The sequence below is a fragment of the Ornithorhynchus anatinus genome, chromosome 2 (assembly GCF_004115215.2).
Source record: "Ornithorhynchus anatinus isolate Pmale09 chromosome 2, mOrnAna1.pri.v4, whole genome shotgun sequence".
Lineage (NCBI taxonomy): Eukaryota > Metazoa > Chordata > Mammalia > Monotremata > Ornithorhynchidae > Ornithorhynchus > Ornithorhynchus anatinus.
The window spans coordinates 111,430,825-111,444,485 of NC_041729.1; the positions used below are offsets into that span (position 1 = coordinate 111,430,825).

Genomic DNA, 13,661 nt, shown 5'->3' on the forward strand with positions numbered 1-13,661 from the left:
ACTCCCTTGTCTGGGGGCCATCCCCTTGGCAGTCGCGCACATATCCAAACATGGGCCCATTCTTGGGAAAGCATTCACACCGGGGTTATGAAATTATTCACAGCTAAACCCTAAAAATTTCAGCCTCCCCATCAAATGGCCCAATTCCTAGCAGTGAGCCGGGACCCCTGGTTAGAAAGAGCCACCCCAAGCTGGTGGTCACCTTGGGTGCTTGTGCGGTTCCTTTCCGACCCACCGCCTTCACGTTAGTTCCAGGTTCCCAGGAGGCTGAAGTTTCCCTGATTTCTCCCATTGTTATCTTTACTATACTAGTAATAATGAACTAGTCTGTCTTTCAGAGCAGCATGAACTAACAGAGAGAGCAAGGGCCTGGAAGTCAGAGGACCTGAGTTCTATTCCCAGCTCTGCTGCTTATCTGCGATGTAATCTTGGGCAAGTAACTTAACTTCTCTGAGCCTAACATTTGTAAAATGAAGATTAAGACTGTGAGCCCCAAATGGATTAAGACTGTGATTATCTTGTAGTTACCTCAGGGTTTAGTATGGTGCCTGGCATATGGTATGCACTTACCAAATACCATTTGGTATTGGATGAAATTGGATGAATATTAAATTGGATGAATATTAACAACTTGAATTTATGAATTTTAAATTGTATTTTAGCTGGGGACTAATATTTCTGGTCTGGTCTGTCTTCTTTTTTAAGATTGAGAGTATTTATGGACCAGAAACCGGTCTTCATTACCTTCCATATATTTTCCCCAGGGCTTCACAGAATACGCTTGTTCTCCAAAAAATAATAATGATGGTATTTGTTAAGCTCTTACTATGTGCCAAACACTGTTCTAAGAACTGGGGGAGATACAAGGTAATCAGGTTGTCCCACCTGGGATTCACAGTCTCAATCCCCATTTTACAGAGAGGTAACGAGGCACAGAGAAGTTGAGTGACTTGCTCAAAGTCACACAGCTGATAAGTGGCAGAGCCAGGATTAGAACCCACGACCACTGACTTCCAAGTCCGAGCTCTTGCCTCTAAGTCACGCTGCTTGTGATAATTAAACCAGTGACAAAAATGAAGTACAGCACACCTGTGTGGAGAGTGCGACCCTTTGCCAGTGAGATCCCAAATGTTTTATGGTATCTCAGATCACAGTTCCAAGCCTAGAGCTGCCATTGCTATAAATGTAGACTCCCAAACATTTAATACAGTGCCCTGCATGCAATAAGTGCTTAATAAATACCACTGATTGATTGATGTGGCACTAAGCTGGTCTACCAGGATTAGTGGTGGAGGAACCAGAGAAAATTCATAAAATCTCTAAACATTTCTCAAATACTTGGAGATCAAGACATAAAGTCTAGCAGGGTGGGGGAAAAGTAGATAGCTAAGCCAGATCAGAGTGCTCTATGCAGGCTTCAACACATATGAGGTGCTCTAAAATGCACTGGCAAATTTTCTTAATTACCCATAAAAGTTTGCAGCTTAGTAGAGCACAGCCCACTAGAGGCACTCAGTATATAAAATTCACAGACTGAGTTTATGTACTTACAATTCAGCACGTAAAGCAAGACTGCCATCAAGGCTACTAGAGGGAATCCCATCAGGGAGAAAAGAGGGAGCAGGAATTCCCTCTCCTGAATTAAAATCAATCAACTGATGGCATTTTTGAGTGCTTTCGTTGTGCAGAGCACCATCCTAAGTGTTTGGGAGAGTACAATACAGCTCAGTTGAAAGACCGGTTCCCTGCCCATAATTTCAACTGCCCAGCTTGCTGCTTAGATTCAATTCCGAGAGGATTTTGGGAATGTACTCCACTCTCCATTGAGAAATGCACTTCCTAAGTGACAGGTGTTATAAGATGAAGTTTCCTACTTACCCCTCTGGACACTGACCTCTGCTGTATCCCTACTAAGGCCTGAACACTATCACAGCCCAGCTCTACCCATGCTGCCAAAGTTGTAACATCCTTCCAAATCTACATTTAAGAGTCAGTCATCTGTATTCTTCAATTAACCCCAATAATATTGCTCGCATTCAAATAATGGCTTGGCAGGTAAAAGAAATAACTACCAACTCTGTGACATATCTATTGCCACAGTTCTTAGGTACTTAAATAAGTAGAGAATCTTAATGAGAAAAAAAACTGCAAATGAGTTAGGGAGAGGAAAGGGAAGAAAGAGACAATTGTTATTTGCTTTAAATTGCAGGAGGCTCTGGAGTCAAGATCAGGAAACCCCACATAATCGTGGGGACATTGAGGTGCAACAAGCTTTTGCATATCTTCCTGAACATCCGGATGTCAAGACCACCACTTGGAGGAAGGCTGGGGACGGTCAAACAATTTCAAATCCAGTCTTCTACTGATCCCCTAATGCTCTCATTCAATCCAAAAACATGCTCTTTACTACTTGGTCAGGTTGAAAATGAAGACTTTGGAAGCACAGGCAGTAATTCTGACCCAGAATCTGAAGCGAAGGAAGGCAGATTACAGAAACTCGACTTGGAACGCTTCACAGGCATTAAGTACCGGAGAGTCTTCCAAAATCTGGAATTGTGAGGTAGAGATTGTTCCCCTTTCCATTTTAAAATGCTGTGAGGCTTCAGAAGTTCCAGGGATTGAGGCAAGTAGCCGGACTCATTAAGAGGCGAGAATTCGATCAGGATGATTTGAATTTTTTTTTCCACCAGTGCATTATGAAGTCCACTGCTAAGCTCATATTTGGGCCCATTCATGTACTTTGGACTTAGAACAATGATTAGCCTCCTGCTTTTTTCAATAAGTGATTGGACATCATCAACCACGCCTGTAAATTCAAGATGCAGTTCATTAATTATAAGAGTAAGAACACTGTCATCTAATTATGAAAGCAGGACAAACATTTCTCTCTGGACCATGTTTCTTATTCTAACTCCTTATAATCATGCATTCCTTTTTTTGAATTCACAAGCATGAATATCAGCATCTCTCAGTGGATCCCTCATGGGGTCTGGGAGAGAGCGTATAGAGGGCTCAATGCAATCAATCTGTCAAGCAGTGGTATTTATTGAGCAGTAACTGTGTGCAGAGCACTATACTTGGGAGAGCACAATATAATAGAGTTGGTAGACATAATAATAATAATAATGATGGTGGTATTTGTTAAGTGCTTACTATGTTCCAAGAACTATTCTAAGTGCTAGATGTTCTCTGACCAAAACAGCAACCAAACACCATCACTCAAATGGTAGGAGGTCACTCCTCCTCCTCTCCAATGAAAGCCCTTTGTAAGGGGATTCCCCATTATTGGTCTCATAACCAATAATGGACTCTTTACCTCATGAAAAAGCTATATCAATACCCTCTAGATTCTGCACTCTCCCAAGCGCTTAGTACAGTTTGTAGAAACAGTAGGCACTCAGTAAATATCACTGATGGATAGATTTATTGATTGAGCCCTGTTTCATGCCACTGTGACCCTGGTGGCTATTGCAACTACAGCTCCCTCTAAGCTATAAGCTCATTTTGGGCAGGGAACATGTCTACCAAATTTTATACTGCACTTTCCCAAGCGCTTCATACAAAGCTCTGCACCCAGTAAGTGTTCAATAAATACAATTGACTGATCTGAACAGCTCTATTTAGGAACATCATCCTTAGAGGTTATCAGAGAGTTTAGGAAAGCAATGTTACCTAGTGGAAAGAGCATGGACTGGGATTCAGAGGACCTGGGCTCTAATCCTGGCTCCATCATTCGCCTGCTGGATGACCTTGAACAATTCACTTAGCTTCTCTAGGCCTCTGTTTTCTCAAATGTATAATGAAGATTCAACGCCTGTTCTCCCTACTACTTAGCCTGGGAGCTTTAAGTGGGGCAGGACTGTGTCTGACCTAATTATCTTGCATCTACCCCAGTTCTTAGCACAGTGCTTGGCACATAGTAAGTGTTTAAATACCACAATTATTATTATTACGGATGTCATTTTTCTTTAGGGGGTACTGTTTTTCAAGTCTTTTTTTCAATAATACTCAAACATATGGATGAGATTTTACCATCAGTATGCTATCTTTGAATAAGACCGTTCTCTTTTCTCTCATTAATGGGTTAACATGTCTATGTCTCCAGGGAAAAGAAGGTAGCAAACTGAAAACACCTTTAGATTATCTTTGATGGCCCTCTTAAAATAAATGCATCTTTTTTTCTAGTTGAAATATGACTCTAACCATCCATTACTTATGTAAAAACTGAAAAGTTTTTTTAAAAAATCACACAACAGGAACCAGGACCTTCTGTGGGGCTTTAAAATAAAACAACAAACACATCTGGAAACAAAAATGAACAGAACTCATTAGTCAAAGCCTGAATGTAAATTTGTATAATAATAATAATGACTGTGGTATTCTTAAATGCTTGCTATGTGTCAAGCCCTGAACTATGCATTGGGGTAGATACAAGATAATCAGATCCCACTTGGGGTTCACTGTATGAGTAAGAGGAAGAACAGTTATTGAGGGAACTCATTTTGCAAATGAAGGAACTGAGGCCCAGAGAAGTGAAATGTTTGCCCATGGTCACATAGCAAGTAAGTGGCAGAGCCAGGATTACATTCCTGATGCTCTGATTTCCAGGCACATGCTCTTTCCACTAAGCCATGCTGCTTCTCTCGCATTTTATCTGAAATCTAGACTCAGCAAATAATTGTTAAATAGTACATTCGAGGTTTGTTTCTTACATCTTAAACTGAATAAACTATAATATAAATATTAGATCCTAAAGAGAGCTGTTCTTTGAGAGCCAGCCATATTGGTAAAGTAGTGTGGCCTAAAGGATAGAGCATGGGCCTGGGAGTCTGAAGGATCTGGGTTCTAATCTCAGCTTTCTAATCTCAGCTCTACCACTTGTCTGCAGTGTGAACCTGGGCAAATCATTTAACTTCTCTGTGAACCCGTCATCTATCAAATGGAGCTAAAGACTGTGAGCCTCATGTGGGACATGAACTATGGCCAACTTGATTATCTTGCATATACCCCAGTGCTTAGTACAGTGCCTGGCACATAATAAGTGCTTAAAAAATACTATTTTTAAAAAATTTGTTCAATGCAGCTAATCACAAGATCATCACAAGATCCATCAATAGATAGTATTTATTAGTGCTTACTGTGTGCACAGCACTGTATTAAGATATTGGGGAAGTACAACATAGTAAGAGTTGGGAAATGCAAATCTGCCCTCAGGGAGCTTTGTATTGATGGGTATAAGAGGTGCAGAAAGAATCTCTTGCAAACTTGCAGACTGTGCCAGTGAAAATACCCATTCTGCACACCTTTGTGCTCTGGGATAAGCATTGCTCCAGTGGGTCTCACCATCAGCAGGACAGGTGCTTGTGCTGTTTTGGCAGTAGTGGTGATTGTTAGCACTGAATCATCCATGATCTCTCACCTGATCCCTATTTGTCCAGTGGCACATATTGTGAGACCACTGGTCAGGAGAACAGTAGCAATGTGTATGTGGTCCCAGAATAGAAAATGTGTGAGATCTCAACAGCAGAAGACAATACTGTGCCCTCATTGAGTGACCTAGAAAGGGTCAGGGGAATCTTTTCCTCTTTCTAGCAGAAAAACAACAAAAAACAAAAAGCAGCCCCTTTCATGTTAGCTAGGGGGCATCGGGCAAGGGATATACACTTCTCCCAAAGGCTCTTATTCCCGGGCTAAGCCAGCATATGAAGACAAAGGTCAAGGCTAAGCACCTCTCTTAAGGTTTGATGTTTTTCTTTAACCTTCATGGTCTTCCAGAAATTTAAAAAGTGAAAATGTTTGTTTATTCCTCATTTACCTGATTGTTTCCGTGCTACTCAGCCAAGCTAAGCAGCTAAACTGATATTTTCCTTTCCTAATCTGCTGCTTAGCTAGATGAAGGGTAATTCGAAACAAATCAGATAAATGAGGAATCAACAGTTTTCATTTTTAAAATGTTTCTTTCTATACCAAACCATAGCCCTGATTTCATTTCATCTACAAATTAGCCTAATAGATTTTAGAGCACAGTCTACTGGCTCCTCCTAAGTGCATAATACAGTGTTTTACACACAGTAGGCCCTCAAAATGCTAGCACTCAAAAGCATTACCTGTCTACTTTTCTAGTAGTAGCAATGGTAGCAACAAATAACAAGCACATGCTGGGGTGGTCCAGTCTGAACACCCACACTTTCTTCACTACCCTAATTTTCTGTTTTTCAGTCCCACTCCCAGATTCTAAGGATTGCTTGAAAGGCAATGAGAGCAAACTGTTGGGTGGAGGGTGTTGAAAAGAGATGGAAAAGGGAAATGACAAGAGGAGAAAGAGGAGAGGACAGAAGTGGGAGACATCTCAGCTGTTTGGTTCTGCCTGGACCTCTCTGGCTATCACCTTCTGGTGTTTGCCACCAGCAAGGCAATATATTTAGGGTTATTCCTAAATAAGAGAGGAAGCATGGCCTAGTAGATAGACCATAGGTCCGGGAGACAGAAGGCCCCAGGTTCTAATCCCTGATCTTTAGTGCTACTCCAAAATAAGAGAAGCCACATGGTCTAGTGGATAGGGTATGGGCCTGGGTCTCAGCAGGACCTGGGTTCACATCCCAGCTCTGCCACTTGTCTTCTGTGTGACCTTGGGCAAGTCTCTTAACTTCTCTGTGCCTCAGTTTCCTCATCTGTAAAATGGGGATTAAGACTGTGAGCCCTATGTGGGCCATGGACTGTGTTCAACCTGATTAGCTTGTATATACCCCAGCACTTTGTAAGGTGTCTGGCACATAAGTAAATGCTTAACAAATACCATAAAAAAAATACTCATGAAGCCTGTCTCTCCTTTCCCAAACTAAACTGAGGTTGTAAGGGACAAGGAAAGTTGATATAAAATTATTTCCTTGCCACTACACACACAGTGGAAAGAACTATAATTATTAAGCTTTCAATTTACAAACTTCTTTACATTTTAACTCTATGTCCCATATCCAGTGTGGCCCAGAAAACACTCATTGTGGTGATCAAAGTAACTCCAAAGATTACCCACAAATGTAGCAAATGAGGGTTCATTTTCATCCATTTAACTCTAATAAGCAACCCTGAGAAATATGCCCCTTGCTGCAGATCTTAGCTAGTGAAAAGGCAAGTGTTTGCTACTATTGGGGTGTATTCTTAAAACACAGTATCTCCCATGGGTTCAGAGAATTATTAAACCCTGTGAAACGAGTTCCTAGAAAGGAAGCTGGGGGTGACACTTAGAAAAGTTACCTTGAGTTATAACCACAGATAACTTGTTTTTCATCTTTTGAAGAGGCTCTGAGCATACAACTGGAGAGAGGTTTAAAAAACGAAAGCAAAAGATCAATCCACTCAGAGTACAAAAGAAGCAGCAGGCTTTGGCAGTTCTGTGGATAGGATGGTTCTCTTAGTAATAAATGTCCTGCACAGCTATATTTCTGACAGTTCTATTGCTTACCTCCTCCTGGAGTAACATCCCTATCAACTAGGCATAACTTATACCCAAAGTGGTCTTCTAAGATCCTGGGCAAAATCTCTAGAACAAATATGTCCTCCTCTTGATTACCACGTTGGTAGGTTATAAAAGCGTCGTACATTTTTCCATCTGAAAAAAGAAATTTTCTCTCTGAGTGACTAGATCACTACTGCTTGGTTGTCATGATTAATATATAGTTGAAGGTTATTTGATAAGCCACAGGAGATGACAATTTCATGACAATGAATAATAATGAAACTTCTCAATTCTATCCATCGAGACTCCCCTACATCTCTCATTCTTGTCTTTCATTGATTGATCTCTTGCTCATTCCTCCACTCCAGCTTAGAACTCCCTCCGCCATCATAGTTGACAGACCACCATGATCTCCATTATCGAAGTCCTATTAAAATCATAGCACCTCCAGGAATTCTTCCTTGACTCATGTCTCATTTCCTCATCGTAACTCTTCCCTACCTTGTTACCTGTGCAGTTGTGCCCATATTCTTAAAGCACTTAGGCATTCACCCTGCCCTTCCCCAACCCCGGCACTTACATACATATCCTTATATTCTGTTGCCCCCTTACTTTCAAAGTATTTTAATGTTCTTTTCACTGTTAGATTATAAACTTATTCAGGGCAGGTGTTGGGTCTACTTAATTTACTGTACTTTCCCAAGTGCTTAATACAGTACTCTGAATGGAATGTGTTCAATAAGTGCCATTCATTGATTGTTTGCCCTTCTGATTTGAGCCTAACTTGCTGTCCTTTGCTGATTTAGGAATGGCCCATTGGACAGTTCCGAGTTACAGGTTGCAGGGAACTAATAATACTGGGATAGTTAACTAGGTAATATATGCATCCTCTCCAAGAACTCTCTGGAGGGAAAATGCTTCAAAAATCCCATTTACCAAGGTTTATATTATCATTTTATTTCAAGTCTCTTATGAATCATCTGTGACAGAAAGCATATGCTTTCGGTCCAGTTAGGAAATAGTTCCCACTTCGATCCAACCCAAAGATAATACGAGTGCACAGTTCATTGAGACTTGAGGATTGTTCATTAGATTGTAAGGTCCTTGAGGACAGGGATTGTGTCTCTGACTTCCACTGAATGCTCCCAATGTCTGGCATAGTACTCTATGCACTAAAAGTGCTCAATAAATACTAATGATGATGATGATTAAGAAGAGATGAAACCTAGAGTAAAATATGGGAGGCTATATCCTTGGCTTTCCTGCTTCCTGTCTCTGCTCAGAGACTCCCACTAGGGTTCTAAGACCAGACTTACTCCCCTAAAATTCTTTATGTTCAGGACCCTTTCATGCTCTTTGTGTATATTTCTCTGGCTTTCAGCTTTCTTTCCCTGAACTTCCCTGTCCACCTTCACATCTTTTCACCATCCATTCACATTCAAGGCAACGCAGGGCATAATCAGGCAGCACTGATTAAAGAGTAATGCAGGAACCTGGAAGTCGGGAGAACTGGATTCTAGGCCCAATTCTGACACTTCCTGCCTCCTGTGGATTATCATGAAAATTACTTAACTTCTCTGTGCCTCTTTCCTCATTGAACATGGAGGATAATAATGCTGCGTCTCCCTGCAGCACAAGAATAGGGGGAGGATAAAGTGGCATAATTAATACCACAAGGCTTTGGAAAAATAAAAGCACTCTACAAATTCTAGGTATCAAGACTAGAATATAAGGATGACTTTAGGGAGATATTTATCTGGTGTAGAAGGACCATTCTCCCACCTTAATCCTGGTTCTCCCACCTATTGAGACTGTGAGCCTCATGTGGGACAGGGATCATGTCTAACCTGATTATCTTAGATCTACCCCACCGCTTAGAGCAGTGCTTGTTGCATAGTAAGCACTTAACTAAAATAACGATAATGATAATAACAATCATGATAACAATAACCATGCCCCTCCACTTCCCAACTCCCCTTGCTCCTGATCCCCAGCAATTATCTAGATGATAACTGGATAAAGAAAAGCAATAGGTAAAATCTTACCTGCTAAGGTCTCATCTTTTCCAGCTAGGTCCCTGTACAGTAACACTAGGTCAATTCTACAAATGACATATAAAACCACTAGAAACACAAGGACAACTGAAGAAGAAACTGCTGTGATCATTCCTGTTGTGAAGACAAATTTAGGGATGTCTGCAGGAACTTGTGGGTAGAGGGAGAAAAAACAAACAAGTTTTAAAAGCAATGATTTTAAAAGCAACAGATTTCTCCAATATATTATTACAGTCAGTCAGTTGTATTTACTGAGCACTTACTGTACACAGAGCACTGTACTATGTTCTTGAAAGAGTAAAATATAAGTGACACATTCCCTGCCCACAGTGAGCTTACAGTTTACTATAGTGAAACTGCAATTTGTCTTTGGTTACAAGCATAATGTTTTCAAACAATAATCCTGCTGTGTTTCTCTAAGGAAATATTTTCTAATAGAAGGACCAGATTTGGAAGTAAAAACATGATTTTTCTACAAGTGTACTAGCTACTCAAGGAGGGGAAAAGCTGAAATAAGCCTTTTGGACTTCCTGCTCCATGGAAACAGCCAAATATATTATCAGCAATATCTTTCCTGCCAAATCCACTGGCCACTACTCCATCCTAATCCTTTTCAACCTTTCTGCTATCTTTGATATAGACTTTCTCCTGAAAATATTATCCAACCTTGGCTTCATCTGCACTGTCCTTTCCTGGTTCTCCTCCTACCTCCCTAATCGCTCCTCCTCATGGGCTTCCTTTTCATGGGCTTCTCCTCCCACCTTCTGACAGTAAGGAGGATTTCTCTCAAGGCTCAGTCATGGGTCCCCTTCTGTTCTCCAACTACACCCACTCCTTTGGAGAACTCATTTGCTTCCATAGCTTCAACTGCCATCTCTACACAGATGATTCCAAATCAACCACTTTAGCCCTGACCTCTCTCCTCTGCAGTCTCACATTTCTTCCTCCTTTCAGTACATCTCTACTTAAACTTAAAATCTTCAAAACAGAACTCCTCATCTTCCCACCGCAAACACTGTCCTCCCTTGGACATTCCTATCACTGTAGTCAGCACCACTACTCATCTTTCTCATTCAACTAACATGTTCAGTCTATCACCAGATTCCATAGGATCTACCTTCACAACATCACTAGAATCCACCCTTTCTTTTCCATCCAAACTGCTACTATTCTGATCCAAGTGTTAATCATTTCCTGCCTTGCATCAGATCAGTCGCTGATCTTTTCATCTCCTGACCTCCCCACTAGAGTCCATACTTCACTCTGCTGCTTGGATCATTTTTTTCTGAAAAATCTTTCAGTCCATATCTCCCAACTCCTTAAAGTAACTAATGGTTTTCCATCCACCTCTGTCTCAAACAGAAATTCCTTACCATTAACTAGAAGACACTCAATTAGCTTTCTCGCCCTCTTCCCTAACCTCACTTATCTCCTTCTACAGCCTAACCTGCACACTTCACTCCTCTAACATCAATCTACTCTCTAAATCTAGATTGCATCTATCTGGCCACCGACTGCTTGCCCAAGTCCTCCTTAAGACCTGAAACTCTCTCTCCATTCCTATTCAACAGTTCGTTTTCAAAGCTTTATTAAAATCTCCTCCAAGAGACCTTCTCAGGCTAAGCCTTTTATTTCTCCTCCCCAACCTCTCTTCTGTGTCAACTACATACTTGGCTGTGTACCCTTAAGCACTATGATACTTGATCCCAGCCCCACAGTACCTATGTAAATATTACTATACTCACTATTTCCCTTATCCCTAATACATTTTAACGTCTGTCTCCTATTCGTTTCATGTGGGCAGGATCGCATCTACCAACTCTGTTGTATTGTTCTTTTCCAAGCAATTAGTACAGTAGTGTTTTGCACATAGTAAGTGCTCAGTAAAGAACACTGTTGATTGCTTGACAGCCTCCTTGTTGGCCTCCCTGCCTCCTGTCTCTTCCCCACTCAGTCCATACTTTGCTCTGCTGCTTGGAATATTTTTCTAAGAAAAATCAGTCTATGTCTCCCCACCCCTTTGGAACCTCCAGTGGTTACTCTTCCATCTCCACATCAACCAGATATTTCTTACTATCATTTTTAAAGCACTCAATTAGTTCTCCCTCTTCTACTTTACCTCATTGATCTCCTATATCCAGCCTGCACACTCTGCTCCTCTAAGTCCAACCTAACCATTGTATCTCAATCTCAGTGCCAATTTCCTACCCACTTCTCTTCTGGCCTAGAACTCCCTCCCAGACCTCCACTCTCCCCTTCTCCAAAGGATTACTAATCTCCTCTAAGAGACCTTTGCCACCTAAACACTCATTTCCCTTCTACATCACCTCTGAATTAGAATTTGTGCCCTTTAAGGACATATCTCCTTTAGACAATAAATTCCTTGTAGGTAGGGAATACCAATAATAATAATAATGATGATGATGCTTATTATAGTATTTGCTAAACTCTGTGTCAAGCACTGTTCTAAGCGCTGTGGTAGATACAAACTAACCTGGTTGGACACAGTGCTTGCCTCACATGGGACTCACAGTCTTAATCCCCATTTTACAGATGAGGTAACTGAGGAACAGAGAAGCTAAGTGACTCCTTAGCCAAGGACACAGAGACAAGTGGCAGTGCTGGAATTAGAACCCTAGTCCTTCCGACTCCCAGGTCCTTGCTTTAGCCACCAACTCTCTTCCACTGTACATTCCCAAGCATTTAGTACAGTGCTTTGCACACAGTAAGCACTCACTAAATACCACTGATTGATTAATAGATAGACCGGCTAACAGGCAAGAACACTGGTTTACAAACTTGAAGATATGCACCAACAGACATTCTATCGATCTGACAGGGTTCAGTCATACTGAGGAGAAGTTTCCAGACAGAATCTCTACCACAAGGCGTTTGGCATTAATGAACTCAGTGCCATCTCTGTGCTACTTTGCAGTGACAGAGCTAGGGTCCTTATGGAAAAAAAAATTAAGTCTAATTTACCAACTGTCAGGTCTCATCTTTAATTTCTGCCCTGAGTGAGAGTTTGTTTTCTCTCTAAGTCTTTTTCAGGCGAGGCCTAATATTTCTTTTCAGAATGAGAAGTGTAGCCTAGTGAAAAAAGCACAAGCCTGAGAGTCAGAAGGACCTGGGACTTAATCCGTGCTCTGCCACTTGTCTGCAGCAGGTGACACTGGGTGAGTAACTTTTAACTTCCCTGGGCCTCAGTTACCTCATCTGTAAAATGGGAATTAAGACTGTGAGCGCCATGTGGGAAAGGGACTGTGTCCAACCTTGTTAATGAGATGTACATCACCTTAAATTTATTTATTTGCTATTGTTTTAATGAGATGTTCTTCCCCTGGATTCTATTTATTGCCATTGTTCTTGTCTGTCTTTCTCCCCCCGATTAGACTGTAAGCCCGTCAAAGGGCAGGGACTGTCTCTATCTCTTACCGATTTGTACATTCCAAGTGCTTAGAACAGTGCTCTGCACATAGTAAGCGCTCAATAAATACTACTGAATGAATGAATGAATGAACCTAATTACCTTGTATCTACCCCAGTGTTTAGTACAGTGCCCGGTAGTAAGTGCTTAACAAATAGCACAAAAATTTAAAAAATAAAGATCAAATTTTATCAACTTTGAGTCCTCCCCTTGTATGAAGAGTCAACAACTGACTTGAGTCATTCAACAAGAATACTCTAGCTCATAGAAAGACAAGGTGGGGACAGAGTGCTGTGCAGAGAAAAGAGGCAAGAGCTGAGTGGGGAAACCAGCATAGAACTTCATTTATCGCTAGCACATAGATAACAAGCTCACAGTACAGTGCTCTGCACACAGTAAGTGCTCAATAAATACGAGTGATTGGTTTATTAGTTGATGGTTCCTACTCAGAATGTCAGTGTCGCTTCATAACACTGATATAGATCTTAACAAAGAATCTGACAACATCAGTAGCCCTGATGAGAACATCAACTGAAAAGGTACAGTTTCCCAGAGAAGTGTATCAAGAGCTTATTACTGCTCTTCAATGATGTGTCCTAGATCTAATTAGTTCAATCTGTTTCTACACAGCTGTGCTACAGGCTGCAACAAAGGATTTTGGCTGGTGCCAAAATATGATTTCAAATCTGGGAAATGCTTTCAATTCAACATGCTAAGAATTACT

At 41.1% G+C, this 13,661-nt stretch overlaps 1 protein-coding gene across 3 annotated transcripts in view; it reads right to left on the reverse strand.

Annotated features, from left to right (window-relative positions):
• Nucleotides 1-2,156: 2,156 nt before the first annotated feature.
• Nucleotides 2,157-13,661, reverse strand: part of IL18R1 (interleukin 18 receptor 1) — a 45,571-nt gene continuing 34,066 nt past the window's right edge. For 2 of the 3 annotated variants that reach the window (XM_029049709.1, XM_029049724.2), the window contains 3 exons: nt 9,502-9,660; nt 7,463-7,609; nt 2,157-2,806 (listed from right to left, as the gene is read on the reverse strand). In XM_029049709.1, coding sequence (XP_028905542.1) covers nt 2,415-2,806; nt 7,463-7,609; nt 9,502-9,660 — 698 coding nt within the window. In that variant the 3' untranslated portion in view covers nt 2,157-2,414. The other variant, XM_029049729.1, reaches the window with a different exon arrangement.